The sequence below is a fragment of the Danio aesculapii genome, chromosome 25 (assembly GCF_903798145.1).
Source record: "Danio aesculapii chromosome 25, fDanAes4.1, whole genome shotgun sequence".
Taxonomy (NCBI): Eukaryota; Metazoa; Chordata; class Actinopteri; order Cypriniformes; family Danionidae; genus Danio; species Danio aesculapii.
This window is the reverse complement of record NC_079459.1, coordinates 24639552-24663205: the sequence shown is the minus strand read 5'-3', so window position 1 is coordinate 24663205 and position 23654 is coordinate 24639552. Positions and strand designations below refer to the sequence as shown.

At 36.9% G+C, this 23654-nt stretch overlaps 1 protein-coding gene across 1 annotated transcript in view; it reads right to left on the bottom strand.

The window, feature by feature from the left end:
- The window catches only part of zcchc14 (zinc finger, CCHC domain containing 14), a 66493-nt gene that overhangs the window by 17707 nt on the left and 25132 nt on the right, over positions 1–23654 (bottom strand). The window contains exons 3-6 of the mRNA XM_056451481.1: positions 7821–7891; positions 3269–3340; positions 2948–3033; positions 1389–1483 (exon numbers count right to left, since the gene is read on the bottom strand). Coding sequence (XP_056307456.1) covers positions 1389–1483; positions 2948–3033; positions 3269–3340; positions 7821–7891 — 324 coding nt within the window. The remainder of the gene's footprint in view (positions 1–1388; positions 1484–2947; positions 3034–3268; positions 3341–7820; positions 7892–23654) is intronic.

The window sequence follows — 23654 nt, the reverse complement described above, 5'->3', positions numbered from 1 at the left end:
TGCATTTATTTTTACCTAATTATCCCAACGACTCCCATATGAATCGTTCAGCAATTCATTTGTTCCCAACCCCCTCCTCAGCCCGAAGCTAATCTGCGCTGATTGGACCGATGACAGCCTGCTGCGATTGGTCGACACGGACAAGGCTTCAGCACGAGACAGAGTGAAATGCCCAGCTGGTAATCAACTATATAAAAGTAGTCACAGTGCACACGCGCTTCATAGTGTAAGGCTTTTTTCACACACACACACACAACCCTCCTCAGAAGAACTGGGGAGATCGACGCGAGTCTCTCTCTCTCCCTCTCCCTCTCTCTCTCTCTCTCACGCACACACACAACGCTCCTCAGAAGAACTAGGGAAAGCGACGAGAGTCTCTCTCTCTCTCTCTCTCTCTCTCTCTCTCACACACACACACACAACGCTCCTCAGAAAAACTAGGGAAAGCGACGCGAGTCTCTCTCTCTCTCTCTCACACACACACACAACGCTCCTCAGAAGAACTAGGGAAAGCGACGCGAGTCTCTCTCTCTCTCTCTCACACACACACACACACACACACACACACACACATAACGCTCCTCAGAAGAACTAGGGAAAGCGACGCGAGTCTCTCTCTCTCTCTCTCTCTCTCTCTCTCTCACACACACACACACACACAACGCTCCTCAGAAGAACTAGGGAACGTGACACGAGTCTCCTGTCTCCTAGCTTACGATCGATCGCCATAGCAACGACAAACGGCAGTGGAACGCGAGCTCACAAAAGCCTTTAACGTTAAACCCGTAAACAAAGCGGCACGCGTCGCGTTTTTAACGTGGCTTACATGTGATAAGAGAATATAAAGAGTAACCGCGTGTACTGTACCAGGTTAACAACTCATCTTTGGGTAGAGACTGTCAATATTATCCATCTGAGCACAGCTTGACTTCATTGGACCGGCGGCGTCTGTGTGTGTGTGTCTAGTGTTTTTTCTGTGTTAGTGGGCGGGGCCGCAGGTTTCAAATCTCCCTGGTTTGCGCGCGTAACTACTGGCGAGGCTTGTGTTTCGTGGCTGCGTCATCGCGAAACACCTAATGACTCGTTATCTAGGCGACTCGTTTGAAGCACTATGAGTCGACTCTTTTATAGATGAATCAATAGTTTTAAACACTGTACACTTACAGATTTAAGCCTTAGCTGGATATTTCACTTCACTTAGAGCTGTGTTACACACTACATGGAAGGGCATTTTCAAAAACCCATAATATGGGCTCTAAGTTTTTAATCGACATTAAGCAAATATTCCAAAGGTTTCGTGAAAAATTAGAAATGAAAACCAAGAACCAAAAAAATCAAGAACTTTGGCAATGTGTGATGGATGAACCATTTTGAAATAAGGAACTTACTTGTGCTGGCTGGAAGCTGTGGTGGGGATGAAGTGCTGAAGAAGAAACGGACTTTATCATGTTTGAGAACTTGAGGCGGAAGTGAGGTCAAGCATCTGTGGGATTGAGCAAAATTCAAAGTTATTTATTATTATACAATTTATTATATTTTAAATTAGTCATATCAAAAACAAAGGCTGGGTGATCTAATGAAATTAATGATGACTATACCCCCAAATATTAACTTCTTGTTGGTGCTGAAAGACCTTGTTAGCTGTTGTGCAAACATGTAGTGCAACTTTGGTTCGGACACCCTAAGTAGCGGGCATTTCCCAATCCTGTCCCCCCATCTCTCCAAATTCACTTTCTGTATAATTACTGTCCTATCACAATGAAGGCAAAATCTCCAAATATAGATCTAAAAAAAGAAAATTGGTATTGTATTGTCTAAAAAAGACATAAGCAGGTCTGAAAACATGACATAAAATGCTCCAAAAGACTTTTTATATTAAATAAAATTGACATAATAAAACAAAACAAGTTATACTCAAACAAATAACTTTAAATCAGAAAGCCAGAGAAACAGAATTGTCAAGTGCTCTCTTAATTTTTAAAGTGAAGTATCACAAACTAATTTCAAGAGGAGCACGTGAGATGATCACAGCTGGTCTCTCATCTGTAATCATCAGTAAGCCAATCAGATCATTCCAAACTCACTATAAATAGCCCGACCAGCATTACTCCCTCATCTTCATTTTTTGAAGAATCCCCCCATCCACCCCATCTCATCCTTTCCCTCTTTTACCAGGGGGAGCTCTCGAGAGCTTCTTGATCTCATACCCCCTCACATACTCATTGACCAGGCGGGAGCCCGGGGCTCAATTATCTCCAAGCTCAAGGTTCTCTCCCGGGACAGAATGCCAAACCTGCTATTATTATCAAGCAATATCTAAGTGTGAACTCTTGAAATGCAGCTGTAATTTTTTAAATAAATAAATATATATATACAATATAAATGGTCAAATAAAATTACATACTCAAATTATTTAATTAAAATTATATTAATTATTATTATAATAATTATTATTATTAATAATAATAATAGTCATAATAATAAAATGAATAATAATAAAATGAATAATAATACTAAAAATAATAAATGAATAATAATTATACTAAAATTAATTATAATAATAAAAACATTAATAACAATAATAATAATAATAATAATAATAATAAAATCAATAAAAATACTACTAATAATAAAATTAATAATAATAATAATAGTAAAAATAAAATAAATAATAATAATAATAATAATAATAAAAATAATAATAAAAATAAATAAATAAATAAATAATAATAATAATAATAATAATAATAATAACAATAATAATAATATAGGCACAAATAAAACAAAACAGACAGATAAACAACATTTCCCGCCATATATTTTTACTAAACATTTTAAAGCATTAAAAGAAAAGTCCGTGAATCATATTTTTGAAAAAGCCCAGCCTCAGTAAAAAACATTAAACACCAGCAAATTTGTGCATGTTGTGTTTAGAAGACAGAAATACCGTGGATCTAGTTCATGAGTGGAATCAAGTCCAGGCATCTGAGGCAGAAGCTTCTCCAGACATTCATCAGGAAAGAGCTGAGAGAGCTGGAAAAAAGACACAATGACAGAGTTTTATGACTTTTACAAGCTGCCATTACTGATACTGAACACATTCACAGCACTGATCATTCTACACAATCAAAGCACTTTTCAACATCTTTCCAGTGCTTCCAGTCCATTAAAACGACAACATGTAGTTTATGATACACAGTTTATTTTAAGACTTTTCGCCTTTACACCTCGGCTCAACATTTCTCACACACACATGACTGTCACTCACCTGAGAGATCAAATCCGCTACTTCTTGAGGGGTTTTGCTGACAGTCGATAAAGTAGAGTCGGACCACAAGGCCTTTGACAAAATATGAAAAAATATATATATCATTTGACCGTTTTGGCAACAATTAGTCTGTAAAACATATGAAACAACTACACAATCTCAGTATGTTCATGAAAAAGAAGTTGCACCATGTCAGAATTGTACAGTTGAAGTCAAAATAATTAGCCCTCCAGTGATTTTCTGTTTCAAATATTTCCCAAATGATTTCAGCTAGAATAAAAGCAGTTTAAAAAAAAAAAACACCTTAACGTCAATATTATTAGCCCCCTTAAGCAATATCTGTTGCCGATTGTCTACAGAACAAACTAATTTTATCATAGCAATTTGGAAAAAATGGCTAGCTAGCTCCAAGAACACGGTTGTTCACAAAAAAAAGACTTTGTTTACCAATGTCTTTTATATTAGACAAGGGTGTACATTTGCTATGGGCAATATGACACTTGCGATGAGCTCCGTCAGTCCGGCGGTTAGCATTGGTCCAGATAGTTGGTTTGTTGTGTTCCACATGTTGCCTCTCATCGAGTTAACTTCGGTACTGAAATTTTAATTTCCATTTCCTGTCAACATTTGAGAGCTGTTGAGCATGTTCTTAACAGCGCTGATTTGCTGTTGTGTTCACATGCTCAACAGAAATGACTGTGATTGGCTGTAAAGGTAATTGGTTCACCGAACTCATCACTGTTTACTGTGTGCAACCACAGATAAACGGACACTGAAGCATTTCAAAATCACATCGATCAGCTGGTTTGTCTATAAGCTGACATTCGAGCGATCCTCTGATGAATCGCGGCTTTAAAACGCTCCAGTGTCAGTTCGGTGACTTTCTCCAGAGGAAAAAAATATTATCAGACATACTGTGAAAATTTCCTTTCTCTGTTAAACATCATTTGGAAAAAAAAAAAAAAAAAAAAAAAAATTTCAAAGGGGGCTAATAATTCTGAGTTCAACTGTATATATGGTTTACCATTAACATTAATTATAAACATTGATTATAGCGGCCTACACAAATTTATTTAAAGCACATGCAAAACAAGCGACATTGAAGACATGTGCTTTATAAATACATATTTCTCTCAGTAAGCACCAATCCAAATGTGTGCGCATGTTGCTTCCTTGACATTGATTTTATTATTTTTATATATTTAAAATAATTAGCCCTCCAGTGATTTTCTGTTTCAAATATTTCCCAAATGATTTCAGCTAGAATAAAAGCAGTTTAAAAAAAAAAAACACCTTAACGTCAATATTATTAGCCCCCTTAAGCAATATCTGTTGCAGATTGTCTACAGAACAAACTAATTTTATCATAGCAATTTGGAAAAAATGGCTAGCCAGCTCCAAGAACACGGTTGTTCACAAAAAAAAGACTTTGTTTACCAATGTCTTTTATATTAGACAAGGGTGTACATTTGCTATGGGCAATATGACACTTGCGATGAGCTCCGTCAGTCCGTCGGTTAGCATTGGTCCAGATAGTTGGTTTGTTGTGTTCCACATGTTGCCTCTCATCGAGTTAACTTCAGTACTGAAATTTTAATTTCCATTTCCTGTCAACATTTGAGAGCTGTTGAGCATGTTCTTAACAGCGCTGATTTGCTGTTGTGTTCACATGCTCAACAGAAATGACTGTGATTGGCTGTAAAGGTAATTGGTTCACCGAACTCATCACTGTTTACTGTGTGCAACCACAGATAAACGGACACTGAAGCATTTCAAAATCACATCGATCAGCTGGTTTGTCTATAAACTGACATTCGAGCGATCCTCTGATGAATCGCGGCTTTAAAACGCTCCAGTGTCAGTTCGGTGAGTTCGGTGAACCGATAACCTTCACGGCTAATCACAGTAATTTTTCTTGAGCATGTGAACATAACGGCAAATCAGCCAAGTTTAAAAACGTGCTACACAGCGCTTAAATGTTTCTGGGAAATGGACGTTTTTAAAACTTAACAGTTCCAACTGATATCGAATTCCAGTATCGTGACAATAAGTTAACTTAATTATTTTTTACAAATTTAAGTGGATTGAACATGAAACAATTAAGTTATTCCTAAAAACTCAAGAACTGTGTTGATTCGGCTCATTTTAAATAAGTAGTTTGAACAAGCAGCAAAACAAATGTTTAGTGTAGTGACAGACAATTATGGTGATAATGGTACTGAACACGGCTTTGTTTATGGTGTGCATGTGTCAGAAGTCCCGGTTTTGCATTCCGCTGTGAAAAGACTCATCCTCTTGCGCAGGTGCAGAACACTTGTTCTTGAATCAGTTGGCTGATGTCCGTTTGGTGTGCTCACACGGAGCTTTTTTGACATGAGCCAACACAGCTGGGTTTCGTCTGCGCTAGTTGTTTAGCGTGGACTTGGTGTGTACCGGCCCTAAAGCCGTGGTCACACTAGAGTTGGAGCATGTGAAATTCTGTCAAACGGGGCTATGAAAAGGGTTGAAATAAAACAAGATGATGTGACACTGATAAAATAAAAGATTGCACCATATTTAAAATTTCTGCACAGGGCCACATTTTGAATTTCTATTGGTTTCATGCATTCCACTTGACACGAAATCACAGTTCAGAGTTCACCAAACTTAATCTTTTGAACGCAGCGAGATTTACTTATATGTTTTTTTGATCTGCCACATTTTCATGCATATGAATGGTAGTCAATGGAGCAAAAAGTGCAGTGTGACCACGGCTTAATGACAATACATCCTATTGCCCGTAGTAAACGCCCACCCTGACCTGTTGCAAAAAAATACAAATACTGGCAAACAAAGTGTTTTAAAAAAAAATTTGGCACACAAAATTGTTCTTGGAGCTTCATACGATTACAAGTCACGTGGAATGTTTTTTACAATGTTTTGGCTCCTTTTCTGCACTTTGAATGGCGGATGAGAGAGCTCTCAGATTTCATCTAAAATATCTTAATTTGTGTTCTGAAAATGAAAGAAGGTCTCAGGTGATTGGAACAACATGAGGGTAATTAATAACAGAATTTTCATTTTTGGGTGAACTATGCCTTTAAAAGGAATGAAAAAAAAATTCAAGTATGAAACAAATATGAATGCTATGAGTGTTTATATATATATATATATATATATATATATATATATATATATATATATATATATATATATATATATATATATATATATATATATATATATATATATATATATATATATATATATATATATATATATATATATATATACACACACACACACACACACACACACACACACACACACAGTTGAGGTCAGAATTCTTAGCCCCCCAGAATTCTTAGCCCCCCTGTTTATTTTTTCCCCTATTTCTGTTTAACGGAGAGAAGATATGCTTTAACATATTTCTAAACATTATGGTTTTAATAACTAATTTCTAATAATTTATTTTATCTTTGTCATGATGACAGTAAATAATATTTGACTAGATATTTTTCAAGACACTTCTATACAGCCTAAAGTTTTAACTATACATTTAAAGGCTTAACTAGGTTAATTAGGTTAACTAGGCAAATTATGGTAATTAGGCAAATTATTGTATAACGAGGGTTTGTTCTGTAAACTATCAGAAAACATATAGCTTAAAGGGGCTAATAATATTTTCCTTAAAATGGTGTTTAAAAACTTAAAAACTGCTTTTATTCTAGCCAAATAAAAATGAATAAGACTTTCTCCAGAAGAAAAAATATTATCAGACATACTGTGAAAATTTCCTTGCTCTGTTAAACATCATTTGGAAAATATTTAAAAAAGAAAAAAAAATTCAAAGGGGGGATAATAATTCTGACTTCAACTGTATATAAGGTTTACCATTAACATTAATTATTAACATTGATTATAGCGGCCTACACAAATTTATTTAAAGCACATCCAAAACAAGCGACATTAAAGAAATAAACTTTATAAATACAGATTTTTCTCAGTAAGCACCAGTCCAAATGTGTGCGCATATTGCTTCCTTTACATTGAATTTGTTATGTACGTCCATGATGCTTACACCTTTCTTAGTCAAATTTAAGTTTTTTAGGATTCAATTGTCAAGATCGTTCCTAGTTTTTCAGCACTGTATAAGGGGTCTCAAATGACATATTTATTATTACTGTATATACATACCTCATAAATCAGATGCTGTTTATTGGAATTCTACAGAACAGTATTCTAAGGAAATTGTTTGATGGTATGTTTGCCCATGCTCAAAACTGAACTACTGTAATTTCATTATGAATCCAGCACGATTACATTTTCAAGCAGGTTAAAGCACTTTATCCAAAATCGAAGCACTTTTCAAACCCTGAAAACACTAAAATAAAATTCAAACATTTTCAACCGTGCAAGTCATTTGGTAGAACATTTCTGGAAAATGAAGTATATAACATTCAGGAGAAGTTCGACAATTTATTTAGAGAATATTTGAATGAGATAACAACAATAAACTGACAATTTTACTGAATAATAAAATTATTTTGCTGAAAACTAACAGGAAACTCACCTCTAGGATGTATTCGGTTGACTTGTCCGATTTGGATGCAACTCCTCTTAGCTCAATTCTTTCAACGTACACTAAGCAAAACAAAAGGAAAACAGAAGTTACTATAATATTAATAGGGCTAAAATCAACTTTTTAAATGAATGTGGTTCTTTCCATTCATCAAAAAAAATCATCGTCATTGTTTTTACAAAGAAATATAAAGCAGAACTACTGTTTTAGTAGCATCATCTTACATTGATAATAATAAATGTTTCTTAAGCCATAAGTCATCATATGACTATATGACCATATGACTGGGGACAGTAACAGTCTCCGAAATAAGACGCAAATTCAGAGTTACACATTAGGGGGTTATTAATTAGCAAATAACATAAATGTTACAAACATAAACAATAGGAGAGCAGGTTACATTGTTCATTTAAATACAGCCATTCAGAAGCACAGAATAGTACACTTACTGCACTCCAATGAAATGGTAAGGGTTATAATCTAATTAATACATATTAAACCTCTTTAACATTATTAAATGTACATGCTGAATCACTGATATTTGTAGGCTTGCACCGAGTCACAGTTCTATAGGTCAATTTGAGGTAATCTGCTGCTGCTTTCAGTACATGCCAATAAATGACATGTAAAATGGCATTCAAACTCACATTATTAGCATTTGACACTGAATAAAGCACATGGGGTGTACCTGAGGTGATCATTGTCAGTTTATCCTGTTGTTCGGCTGCAAGAAATAGAAGTCGTTTCTAAAATATTAGTTTCAGGTGTTGGTTAGGACAAAAATTCCTTCTATCGCATGCCGTTGCTTTTATTTAAAACACAACTTAAATCAGCCTTTGCTTGTGTCGTCAATCTGGCAAACTGCTTTTGTGTGTGTTTTGAACCAGGAATGTAATACCTAGTTCAACCACTAGGTGTCAAACTTACATACTGCCCTTTTAAAAGAGACACTGCTCGCTGCAGAGCCATTTGAGCTCCAGCGAGGGGGAGCTTGAGATTGAGCTCCTCCTCCTGTAAGCTGTTATAATGCGTACACCCACCTCACCCCACCCCTAACCCCAACCCCCAGTGACATCACTCGTAGAAGTGCAAGGAAGGAGGAGCTGGAGCTCAAGCTCCCCCTTGCTGGAGCTCAGCTCTGCCCAAGTGGCTCTGCAGTGAGCACCACTTGCTTTAAAAGGCATAACCACACAACAAAATCACCTAAAAACTTTAAAGAAAATATAAATAAAAACCAATTTCTAAAAATTGCAAAAGAATCTCAATGATACTAAAATAACACCGGTGGGCAGAAAAAGTTAGATTTTTTTTTCACATTTGCATTTCGAATAACAATATTTGGTTCCATGTAACTGAATGAGATGCACTGAATCCCAGAGACTAGAATAAGAATTAGACACAAACTCTCCTAAATGTATTGCGCTGGTATTATTGCAGACTGTTTTGGATTCTATTAGAGGAGAGGAGAATGAGAGAAAAATCCTCTGGAACTTAATAACCTCTCAGACGGTTTCTGGCAGGTTTCAACTCATTTCTGCATATTTAGCTGAGAAGGAAGAACCTGAGAGGCGAGAATTTAAGCCTTCGGGCGATTCATTTCACAACATAGTTTTGATGGTAAATCGGGGACTGCAAGACTTCAAGATGAAGTTCGAAACAGAGAGCATGATAAAAATGTTAGCAAAAACATCACAGAGTGAAAAGAGAGAAAGACAAAATACTATAAATGTACTGTTTTTCCCCCTGCATATACATTTACACGTTACACTGAATCACAATGGGACATTATTTTACATATGGGTCATTTTATTTATATATATGGAGTTTGTATGTTCTTCATGTGTTCGCGTGGGTTTCCTCCGCATGCTCCGGTTTCCCCCACAGTCCAAAGACATGTGGTACATGTGAATTGGGTAGGCTAAATTGTCCGTAGTGTACGTGTGTGAATGAGTGTGTATGGATGCTTCACAGAAATGGGTTGCAGCTGGAAGGGCATCCGCTGCGTAAAACATGTTCCTTCCGCTGTGGCAACCCCAGATTAATAAAGGGACTAAGCCGAAAAGAAAATAAATGAATGAATATATATATATATATATATATATGCTTCCCACACATAGACTTTAGTTGGGCGGGCCGCCCAGGTATATTAACGGCCACCCAAGTATATTTGGTGGTGACACATGAATAATACTACTAATACCAAAATGCATCCGACCGTAGTCCGGGATTCGGGTTTTACTCTCGCTTTTTAAAGTTGCCGTTAATTGTATGTGTTTTTGCATTACATTTTTGCAGATGACTGCACGCACACAGCCGTGAGAGAACATTTTAAAAGATAAATCATTTAATAAACGAATCTATATAAATATAAATTTTACTATGTACTAAGAGAGAACAAAATATACTGGCTGAAAAATATTTGTACACCATTAGAATTGGCTGATCAACTAATTTGCCTTATTTAAGTAATCTACACTTTTTATACTAATAATTAAATGGCCCCGTTTACACTAATATGTCTTAGTTTTAAAATGGCATTTTAGAACGAAAACGATCCACGTCCACACTGGCGTTTCATATAGCATTTCTGAAAAGCCCTCCATCCACACGATACTGCTGAAAATGCACTTCACATGACCACACACACACACAGAGGCATGCGCTGCAGTGTATGCGCACATCTAAACTCCAATTGTCAGCGGGTGACTCTTTGGTCTTTTGAATCAGGAAACGTGTCACAGCATCAGTACACTGCTTAAATATTTAGCTTTCATGCTTGTACTTGGTAATTTTAGTGAAAACTGTAGGTTGGTTGCTGCATCGACATCGCCCAACCCTACTTAAAGGGTCTACATTGGTACCTCAAAAGTATATATTAGTATGTAAAACATTTAAGAGGTACAATTTTGTATATTTTAGGTACTAATATATATCCCTATGGACCTTTTAGTTACAAATGTGTACCTTTTAAAGGTACCACCCCAGTGACAGCTCTAGTACCTTTGAGAGTGTAAATGTCATGCCAATAAAGCAACTTTAGAGAGAGAGAAAGAGAGAGAGAGAGAGAGAGAGAGAGAGAGAGAGAGAGAGAGAGAGAGAGAGAGAGAGAGAGAGAGAGAGAGAGAGAGAGAGAGAGAGAGCGAGAGAGAGAGAGAGAAGCGGCCTTTACCTGTTAGTGGGTGGACATGGCTCCTAAATAGCATAAATGTAAGAGAAATAGTGAATTTGTTTTATTCTAACAGCCTTTTAAAAATAAATTTACCCATTGAAAAGGTGTATAACAGTGGCATAATAAATAAAACTATAGTTAAAAATAGTTTGTCACATGAAGTTGACCATTTATGTACTGTGTTTATATATATTAACAAATATATTTTTTAATTATTTATTTATTTATTTATTTATTTAATAATTTATTTAATTAACAAATAATTTTAAATAATTTTTTTAATTATTATAATAATTATTAAATTAATTCAACAATATATTATCAATTTGTGCTTTATTTATAATCTATAATTTATTTATTATAATCTAATCTATCCTTTATTTATATATTCCTTTATTAGTTTAATTACAATAATAATCATGACTTTTATTCTATTATTATTCAAAAAAGTTAACTAAATAATAAAACAGACCATTTTTATGCTTTTTTTTATGTATAAATTCATTTTGTGAATTTAATTAGGTAACTAATAATTAAAAATGAATAAAAAATTTAATTTTGAACATCAAAAAGGACATCTCCCACCCTCACATTTTCATTCTTACTGAAGTGACTAGCTTTAGTTTGTACACACAAGCAAGCAGGAACACATCCGGACTTCTGCTCACCGAAAACATGAGCGAATGTGTTAAATATACCCTGCAGAGTCAGCACTTCCTGTAGTGTGTGTGTGTGTGTGTGTGTGTGTGTATGTATGTGTGTGTGTGTGTGTGTGTAAAGAGAAAAACAGAGTGAGACAAGACGGAATGGAATTCTGACTTCTACACATCACAACAAAAGAGCCCAAAGTACCAGATCACTTCAAATTCTCCCATTTGTTCAGATTTCAACCAATTCAAAAGCAGATGCAAAACATAAAGTGACGGCCCCACAAAAAAAAGAAACATTTTCTGACTTTAGACGTCTTTTAAACATCTCATCCTTGTCCTGATCTGGGACAGGCGAGTGTGAGCTCATCTGGAATGTTCTGGAGAGGAGTTTTTTCCCCTTCGGCAAAGAGAAAAGCCTGTCTGCTCCTCCCAAACCGCCCACCAAAGCCCTCATTACGCTGTGTTTTTATATGTGCGTTTGTGCACCGCCGAGTGAAAGTGAACCACAAAGCCAAAGAGAGGTCACAGCCAGAGGACCAACACATTTGTGAAGTGGTTTGAGTCGACAATCACAGCGCAGGCGAATGAAGATGAATGTGTGAAGTACTAATGGGATGAGACGCTCAGCACCTTTCAGTTTAAAAAGCGCATATTTTATCCCTATTCATGAAAGCAAATATCTAGTGTCTCTAAACTTTTATTCAATTCAATTCATGTTTATTTATATAGCGCTTTTACAATGTAGAAGAGTTGAAGTTCAGAGTTGAAGTTCAGTTTAGTTCAGTTCAGTGTGGTTTAAATTTCACTGCTGAAAGTCCAAACTCTAAAGAGCAAATCCATCGATGCGCAGCTCCACAAGTCCCAACCAAACAAGCCAATGGCGACAGTGGCGAGGGACAAACTTCACCAATTGATGAAAGTGAAGGAAAAAAAAAATCTTGAGAAAAACCAGACTCAGTTGGGCACGGCCATTACTCCTCTGGCCAAACATCCTGTGCGGAGCTGCTGTCTAGGTGCCGGAATGTGCTCTATTTGGTTGTGAGTGAAAGTTTTTACACGTGTTCTTTTAAATGCAAAATGAGCATTTGTTAAAAATGTGTGCAGAGCCTTCACACCATTTTTTCCATTTCATTTTCTTCTGCTTATCCGGAGCCGGGTCGCGGGGGCAGCAGTCTCAGGAGAGAACCCCTGACTTCCCTTTCCCCAGACACTTCCTTCAGCTCCTCCAGGGGGATCGAGGCGTTCCCAGGCCAGCCAATAGACATAGTCCCTCCAGCGTGTCCTGGGTCTTCCCTGAGGCCTCCTCCTGGTGGGACATGCCTGGAACACCTCCCATGGTAGGCATCCAGGAGGCATCCGAAACAGATGCCCGAGCCACCTCAGCTGGCTTCTCTCGATGTGGAGGAGCAGCCGCTCTACTCCAAGCTCCTCTGGCGTGACAGAGCTCAATAAGGGTGCACCCTGCCAACCTGCGAAGGAAACTCATTGTGTATCTGAGATCTTGTCCTTTCGGCCATAACCCAAAGTTCATGACCATAGGTGAGAGTAGAAACGTAGATTGACCGGTAAATCGAGAGCTTTGCCTTTCGGCTCAGGTCCTTCTTTACCAAAACAGACCAGTACATCGACCACATTACTGCTGCCGCTGCACTGATATGCCTGTCAATCTCACGTTCCATCCTTCCCTCACTCGTGAACAAAACCCCAAGATACTTAAACTTCTCCGCCTGTGGTAAGGACTTTCCTCCAACTTGGAGATGGCAAGCCACCTGTTTCTGGTGGAGCACCATGGCCTCGGACTTGGAGGTGCTGATTCTCATCCCAGCCACGTCACACTTGGCAGCAAACCATCCCAGCGCATGCTGAAAGTCCATGTCTGATGAAGCCAACAGAACAACATCATCTGTAGAGGTGTGAGCCTACACTAGTCTCACGGTTCGGTTACGATTTTCATGCCATCGATTCTCTTCAATTTGATATCTCGGTGCATCATGGTGCATTGACGATGCTTTCCATACACAATTTTATATTTTCACAGCACAACAATTCTTTGTCCTCTAATATAAGCAGTCAGATATATGAACTATACCTCTTTTTGAATGTGTCAAACAAAACTCAAGTAATGCACAGAACACCATGAGCATTTAAAGCAAATAAACAAACGTAAATATTATTCCACTTGCTTTTTAAGCATTGTCAAGCGAGTTGTTAAACACCTATGATTGGTCATGCGCTCAACAGAAAAGGCTGCGATTGGCTCTAACGCTCTGTTCACCGATGAGTGACACTGATAAACAGATCCATGATAGTCACGAAGGAGAAAACTCGCTCTGCAAACTCGCTCGCTCTTGTCTGGATCAACAAGTATCAGATTAGTTACTTAAAAAAAAAAGGAACAAGTTAATTTTACTTTTAAAACACTAGTAAACCCATTGACTTAACTTTTAACTTTTTTAATTATTAAGTTTGTTTACTTAATAATTATAAGGCAAGGAGTTTACTCTCTTTTTAAGTAAAATCAACTAATTTCTTTTTACAGTGTACATGCTGTTCTGACAGAAACAACAAAACAAGTACATTCCTCACAAAGCCAAAATGTCTGGAATCACTAATTACAGCAATTACATGTTCAAAAAAGATTCAGACAATAATGGAAAAGAAAAGCCTACAAATTTTAGACTGATTCATGACAATTCTGAACAGTTTATCTCATTCACACTGCCAGTGGCATGCAATGAAAATGTGTCACAATCCCATTCATTTCAATGGAGAGCTGGCGACCATTTGTGACAGAATGTAGGCATGGCAAACTAAGGGAAATGTACAAAAATCTTCAGAAATGTTAAACTTTATGCAAATAAAAACTGACTTTCACAAGCGATTCAGAATGATGTAGGATGAGGGTGAATTCATTTAGGTGTTCCAGCTGGTAGCCATTGGTACTTGCTTTGTTGACTAGAGTCTGAATGGTTTACTGAAACAAGACAGACCAGCGTTGTATTTTTGTTGAAGATATATAGCCGCAATAGGAAAAAGAACCTTTTCCTCACTTAAAGTTCACATTAATTAATTTATGTACCAATTTCCCTCAAATGTTTGTTTTTAGTGGCAGTGTCAATTCTTTGTATACATGAAGTTGGATTTATACTATCGCCTTGCTCCGCTATGCAAGCATCCACTGACTGCGCAAGTTGTAGAGGCTTTTTTTACATTTTAAGCCTTTGTAGAAGTATTTGTTTCAACAGAAGACAACTCTAATTAAATTCGAAACAGTCATTTTTAAACAAATTGATTATATGTAAACTGAATAAGTATATATTCAAGCAAACTGTGTGCTTAATGTAAAACTTTATATACAATAAAAAATAATAATAATAATTTACTAAAAAGTCTTGGACAATCTGTACACAGAATATATGTATTGTTGTTCCTCCAAGGTGCAAAAAAAACATAACAAAAGAACTTATTATCAGCCAGCTGTCTTGGATTCCTAAAGATGTTGGTACATGCACATTCACCAGATCGGCCAGAAACTCAAAGCACACCTCTTGCAAAAATGATGTCGCATGCACCTAAAGCAAACTTCTGCCGAAAGCTGTGTTGACGCCACATTTGCCACGTGTCAAGTATAAATCACCATTAAGACTTGCTTCATAACATCATCCATAAACATAACTAGGCAGCCAGTAGTAGGGATGCCCACTTGCAACTTATTATTATTATTATTATTAAGGATTATTAGTACGATTCTTTTATTGTTACAGAAAATATAAAATGTCATCTGACTATGTGTGAATAATAAATAAATATAGACATAAATTCGGGTGAATTGAGTAGGCTAAATTGTCCGTAGCGTATGAGTGTGAATGAGTGTGTATGAAAGGGCATCTGCTGCGTAAAACATATGCTGGATAAGTTTGCCGTTCATTCCACCATGGCGACCCCAGATTAACAAAGGGACTAAGCAGAAAAGAAAATGAATGAATGAATGAATGAATGAATGAATGAATGAATATGATGGGAAGGTTACAAGTCCTGGGATCCAGTGGCTGCCCACTACTTCTGGTGTGTTTTCAAGGTGTGTGTTTTCATTGCTTGTGTGTCTGCGTTAAAATCCGAGTATGAGTCAACATACTTGGCCACGTCATGATTTTCCTTTCTTTAGCTTTAAATATTATTGTTACTGTCATCTTTATTTTAATTACAATATAACAATCGGTGTAATATAAAGAAATTGCAGCAGTAAAATCACTCTCCTCTCCCTCCTCTGACCTTTCACTGCAGGCATCACTGCACTCTTCAACCTTCACGCTCTGCACAGGTGCATTATGGGTACCCACCTGCCACCTCTCCTGCCCTCAACATGAGCTTTCAGCACTGAGCCCTAATAATTCATGGATCTGCACAGCTGCTGCTGACCTGAACAAGCTGCTGTCCTTTCTTTATTGCTTCATCTGCTACTACATAGAAAACCCACAACCCGTTTTAAATTGTTCTGACTTCACCTAAATATGTCTAATCTGCTGAGGATTGGTGTAATAGTTGAGCAATAAAGAAAACCACTCATGATTAAGTCATTTGTGTTTTGTTACCAAACTTTTGAGTGACTGTTAAAAGTCTTTGAAATGCAATTCAGTCATTTCCTTTTCCTTTCATTCCTTTTCAAAGTCAACATCCTGTCAGGCCAATTCAAGCATCCTGAAATCGCTCATGAAAAGTCATGACTCGGGAAGAGGAACTTTGTATTTTCTAAGAAAACTCCAGAATAAGGTGCTGTAATACTTCTGCTCTCAGTCAAGGGACTATTCTGACAGGATTACTTTAGTAAATGATGTAAATCGTGTAATGAAAGTGAACAGGACTGAATAAAAATCCTCAGTGTTGGACAGTATCGTCGCTACAAGTAGTGACGCTACTAGCTTAACTACATTTCTCAGTAGCAAGGTGGTAGCGTCGCTACTTTCTAAATCAAATAGCTTTCTTTAGTTATATTGTTTTAGTGGTTTGATATGAAGTGACACGTAGTCAAATATTTCGCCGAACAGATCAGCCACTTTTGACGCTCATAAACAATCATAAAGTCCTCGTGCTGTAAAAATCATCAGTGTTGGGCAGTATCGTCGCTACAAGTAGTGACGCTACTAGCTTAACTACATTTCTCAGTAGTGTGGCGGTAGCGTCGCTACTTTCTAAATCAAATAGCTTTTCAGTAGCGAAGCTATTTAATTAGTCAAGTAGCGCAGTAGCGTCCACAAAGCTACATTTACCGATCGCAGATCAATAAGTGATGGCATTGACATTCATGGAGCTGTGAGGCCGGTGTCTAGCCGATGAAAATAAATCCATATGATGGCGAGAATAACGATTTCGAATGAATGACTATCGGTAAATCCATTTGCGCAACTTTGTGGACTTATAGGTGTGCTGGTGTAAATATGGGGTGTGTTAAGGCATATTGTTGGCGTATTGCTATTTTGACAAACTGAAATAGACTGCGCCACTGACCAACTGAAAGCTGGTCTAAAGTCCAGCACAGAGCACGTTAGTTATGCGCCTATGCAGGTCCAAACGCTTACACACTACTTAATATATACAGGAGGTACAGCAAAACACAAATATCTTTAAATATGAAAAAAATTTTAAATTATGTTACAAAAATTATTATTTTCTACATAAATATAAAACCACTACCTCCATGCCTTGTTCATCTCGGGGGGCTTTTTCAGTTTATTCATGACAATTTGTTTTTGTATAACGTTATTATTAGTAGTAGTAGTATTTATTATGAATATTTATATTATTTTTAATAAAAAGTTAAGATTTTTCCACCTGTCTGCGCCAGTGGTGTAGTGGTTAGTGCGTCGACACATGCACTCCGGTGCTCACGGCTAGTTCGATTCAGCCTCGCGGTCCTATGCCGATCATTCCCCTCTCTCTGCTCCCCATGCTTTCCTGTCAATACTCTCTACTGTCCTCTCAAATAAAGGTGAAAACCCCAGACAAATAATTATTAACAAAAAAAAAAAAAAGAAAAGATTTGTCCACCTGTCAGGTTTTGGAGACGCATGCATCACCATATGGGGCATAAGAATAGAACATGTGTTTGGATATAACTTTTTGACCACACTTCGTTATTATTGTTCATTTAGTTGTTTGCTGGAAATTAGAACTGAATTTAGAAATAGTTTTGAAACAAATCTTTGAGTTTAACAAATGAAATTAACTATGTGGGCTAATGGATGTCTTCAGTGGAGTGCATACAACACCATTTGCTTATCCACGAAAGTAAAGGAGTAAAGAGTAAAAGTAAAGAGAGTAAAGAGGCTGAACGGAAAAGGCTCATTCTTTATCCTCTCGCTGCAGATGGTCTATTGAACTGTTTTCTCACTAGTGAAGCGTTTAGTATTTCAGCTTACAAAGTCCACCATGTAAATAGCAAATGCGCCATGGTGCGACGCAACTGACTCTTAAAAGTAATGGGAGATGAGACTGATTAGTTTAATATGCTCAAAACACACCCTTAACTCAATAAGAGAATAAGAACAACCCTGTTAAACCATGTGCCGCAGCACAAACAAATTTTTCCCATTCTTAAAATAGCAAAAGTGGTTTCGGACACACCCTTTTTTTCGGACACATGCTTTTGCGCCATGTGCTTTAGACTTTGTGCCTAGATCATTAAAATAGAGCCCTAAGAATGTGTTTTCATTTTTTATTAATTTCATCTTTCTTCTTTTGATTCATACCATAAAAGTTAAAACTATAGTGCAAAACTGCATCTTATACACAGTTATTATCAAATAAAACACAAAATATAATGGCATTCACTATAAACAGTGAGAATTATATTATGGGGAGAGAAAAAAAATGTCAGAATTAAGTTAGCAGCAAATCCTTTAAATGTAACCGGTCACCAGAACAAGTTAGAAAATTCTGAAATTGCAAAGTTTCATTTTTCTGCGATAAACATTGCAATATAAATACAGTTTCACAAGATAAATAGCTCTATTTGTCAGTTTTCTGGAGAGTCTAACACTATTCAGGTACAGTAATAACAATGCAAAAAATGCTTTTCTTACTTTGCAATTTGCATTGTTCTGTTTCTAGTCCATTTTTGAGATCAAGTAAAAATACCTATGAAGAAATAACTCAAAATAAAGAGTTTTTCCTCAAAATGACCTGCCATTAGGGTAAAATAATCTTGTTTTCACTTTGAAATGTAGATATTTGGACTAGAAACAAGGCAAAAAAAATCAATAAGGTTTTTTGCACAAATTCTGTATGACTAATTAAATATAATATAAATAATATAATATATATAAATTAAATAACCTTTGTTAAACCTCCAAACATCATAATTTTTGTATGCCCAAATGTTATAAACTCTTATGAAATGCTCTTTAAAACACATGAAGATATTACAAATTCACTCTATTATCATTAAACTTAGCAGTAATGCTACAAACCATGTGCTCTGTGGATCCTGGTCAACTATAATTCAGACTCAACATTGCATATCTTGCGATGTGACTATTGCACACTAAACATAGACAGAATTAACATGTTTGAGTGAACTACCCCTTTAAAGTGCCCTAAAAGTTGTCTTCCCACTGCATTGACACAGAAACTCCTCTCACCATTTCTATACTTTTTTAACGCACACAAACACATACTCTACTCTCTGCACTCTGTATACTTTGAATGCCCCATGGCTTGCAGTTGGCAAATACCTGATGTCAGGCCAGATAATCCGAGGCTCTGCCATTCTCACATCTCTAGCGAACACTACACTTCACTCATAGTATACAGACACAACCGCTATACACACAGATAGTAGACAAGCAAATGTAGATTCATACACATGCATTTTTATTAATGATTTCACAATCCAGAGTGTTGTGAATGGATTAATGGTAAATAGATGAGAAAAGTTTGATGATAAACATTTATCAGGGTATAATCGAGAGTGAAACTCAATACCTTTTTAAAGACTCTTTGCATACATTTTAAGATCTCGCTGCCACATTAGGTTTCAACTATTTAAACAATGTGACGCAAAACAAGAAAGTTACTGTTGCACTGATCTGAAAATAGCAACACATCACAGCATACATGTTTATGACAGGTCCCTTAGACTTTCTAGATATAAAAAATTACTGTGTGATTTTCAGTGTTGGGCAAGCTACTTGAAAAATGTAGTAAGCTAAGCTATTAGCTCCTCTACTTAAAATGTAGCTCAACTACATTAAGGGCCTACTCACACTATGCTATCCGAACCGTGCCCACTCACACACAAGCATACCGCGCCAAAACCCAAGTAAACCGCGCTCTGGCACACCTCTTCCAACCTGGCCAGGGCCGGCCAAGTGAACCGTGCCTGAGATCGATTCAGAGCACTCACACTTCTCAAACGATCCGGGAAATGGGCCTGGAGCACCCGGAGGAAACCCACGTGAACACGGGGAGAACATGCAAACTTCACACAGAAATGCCAAAGGACTCAGCCGAAGTTTAAACCAGCGACCTTCTTGCTGTGAGGCGATGACGCTACTCACTGCACCACCCCAATTTACACAAATTTAAAATGTAATTTGTTACATTACTGCGTTACTTAAAAATGTCATTAGAATAATGTAACGCATTGTAAAATAGCATTTAAAACTTTTTTATTCTTTTTAGGGGCCTTAAATTTCTCTAAATTGATTTATCAACTTTTTTAAGATCCCATAGACACTGTTTATATTGGCTTGATAAATGGTGTGTTCAACTAATTTCGGTCAGATTGTATTTATGAGTTTAACTCAGGTGTACGCCACCACAAATCATAATTCTGAGTGTAACACTCAGTATACAATATTTTTCAGCATAAAATATGACAATTGAGTTTGCTAGAATCTTTCTAACCTGCATTAACATGTTGCTAACATGAGTTAGCACATTGTTAGCATGTACTGTATATGCCCATTTCTAACATTTAGCAAGTTGCTAGCATGAATAAAATGCAGGTTTCAGAGCTCATCACAGTACAGAAACTGCATTAGTGAAAATAACCAACGATTTACTCTTAGCTGCTGACCAAGGGTGCATCTCGCTATTAGTTCTACTCGATCTTAGTGCGGCATTTGACACCATTGACCATGGTATCCTTATTAATCGCTTAAAGTCTACAGGTGTCCAGGGACATGCCCTACAATGGTTTAAGTCATACTTATCTGACCGTTACCAGTTTGTAAATATAAATGGACAGCCTTCACAAATCAGCCCAGTAAAATACGGGGTGCCTCAAGGATCAGTTTTAGGCCCTTTACTGTTTACAATATACATGCTACCCCTGGGAGACATTATTAGAAGACATGGGATCAGCTTTCACTGCTATGCAGATGATACTCAATTATATATTTCAACTAAACCTGACGAGACGTCTAATCTGTCCAAGCTAACTGAGTGTATTAAAGATGTTAAAGACTGGATGACCAACAATTATCTTCTCTTAAACTCAGACAAAACAGAATTATTACTTATTGGGCCTAAATCCTGTACACAGCAGATCTCACAACTCGACCTACAATTAGAGGGATACAAAGTTAGCGTTAGCTCTACTATAAAAGATCTGGGTGTCATATTAGACAGCAATTTAACTTTTAAAAATCATATTTCCCATGTCACAAAAACTGCTTTCTTTCATCTGAGAAATATAGCTAAGTTACGAAGTATGCTATCCATCTCAGATGCAGAAAAGCTAGTCCATGCTTTTATGACTTCTAGGCTGGACTACTGTAATGCTCTGTTTGCTGGCTGCCCAGCATCCTCTATTAACAAACTTCAATTAGTACAAAATGCAGCTGCCAGAGTTCTAACCAGGTCTAGAAAATTTGATCACATCACCCCAATTTTATCCTCCTTACACTGGCTGCCTGTTAAGTTTCGTATTGAATTTAAAATATTGCTTCTTACATATAAAGCTTTAAATAATCTAGCTCCTGTTTATCTAACCAATCTTCTGTCTCGCTACAATCCAACTCGCTCTTTAAGATCTCAAAACTCAGGGCTTCTGGTAGTACCTAGAATAGCAAAGTCGAGTAAAGGAGGTCGAGCCTTCTCATTTATAGCTCCTAAACTCTGGAATAGCCTTCCTGATAACGTCCGAGGCTCAGACACACTCTCCCAATTCAAAACTAGATTAAAGACCTATCTGTTCAGTAAAGCATACACTTAGTGCACCACTTAGGGGGCTTCTACACAGGTTATGCATCTTGCTGATATACACTGTGAACATCAGCTACGCTAATTATTTTCTTTATTCTCCATTTCCACCTGGGGATACTCTTCCCGAGGCCCCCAGACTATGCAGAGTCACTGATTCGATCCAAGACCAACGACGAGATGATCCCAAGGTTTCCATATCCTGGACCTGGCCGAATCCTGAGCAGCTACTGCGATGGTCATGGAGGAGTGGAGAACATGAGACTGTTTCCTATGACGCTCCAGAGACAGACGAGTCTTCGCTGAGGCCAGCTTCCAGCCTCCGCCACTGAGACTGCAGCTCTGCACAAGACGTTTGGCCAGCGGAGAAATTAAAATGGTCGTGCCCAACTGAGTCTGGTTTCTCTCAAGGTTTTTTTTTTCTTCACTTCCGCCTTTAGTGAAGTTTTTTTTCCCTCTCCGCTGTCGCCACTGGCTTGCATGGTTCAGGATCTGTAGAGCTGCGCATCGATGGATTTGCTCTTCAGTGTTTGGACTCTCAGTAGTGATTATTAAACCACACTGAACTGAGCTAAACTGAACTGAACTTGAACACTACAAACTGAACTACACTGTTCCTATTTACTGTGACCTTTTATGTGAAGCTGCTTTGACACAATCTACATTGTATAAGCGCTATACAAATAAAGGTGAATTGAATTGAATTGAATTGAATGCTTATGTGGATACTGAAAAACTGTTTGCTATTTTATTAAATACAGTTGAAGTCAGAATTATCAGCCCCCTGAATTATTAGCACCCCTGTTTATTTTTTCCACCAATTTCTGTTTAACCGAGGGAATTTTTCCAACTCATTTCTAAACATAATAGTTTTAATAACTCATTTCTAATAACTGATTTATTTTATCTTTGCCATGATGACAGTTATTAATATTTGACTAGATGTCTTTCAAGACACTTCTATACAGCTTAAAGTGACATTTAAAGGCTTAACTAGGTTAATTAGGTAAACTAGGCAGGTTAGGGTAATTAGGCAAGTTATTGTATAACGATGGTTTGTTCTGTAGACTATCGAAAAAATATAGCTTAAAGGGGCTAATAATTTTGACCTTGAAATGGTTCTTAAAAAATAAAAAAATGCTTTTATTCTAGCCGATAAAAAACAAATAAGACTTCCTCCAGAAGAAAAAATATTATCAGACATACTATGAAAATTTCCTTGCTCTGTTAAAGATCATTTGGGAAATATTTAAAAAAGAAATAAAATAGCATGTACTGTATATGCTTGTAGCAAGTTGCTAGCATAAATCTCCTGAATGCTTCTTTCTATTTTATTAAATATATGCCATTTATTTCCTGTGATTAGTTACTTTCGATCACAAAAAAAACATATTTTGAGTTTCATAGGGCCCAAAATGGTAACATTTACCAGACAAACATTAAAAACTGACCATTTTAGAATTTAAGATGGTGAAAATGTCTGTTATCTTGTGAGATTCCATGAGGAACAGCTGTTTTCACCATCTTTGAACTTGGTGATGTAAAAAAAAAAAACAGATTTATAAAGTTGATATCTAATCAGAGTCAAGTACGTTAGATTAAAGCCAACCAATATTTTGGATATTTGCATGTCGGTACATGAAGCTTTGTGAAATGTTAGTTAGTTTGTGTGTTGGGGTGTTTGTATAAATATTTGTGTATGTCTGTATGTGTATGTGTATGTGTATGTGTATGTGTGTGTGTGTGTGTGTGTGTGTGTGTGTGTGTTGACGGATGCCTGAAGCTCGAGCTGAAGGCATGCGG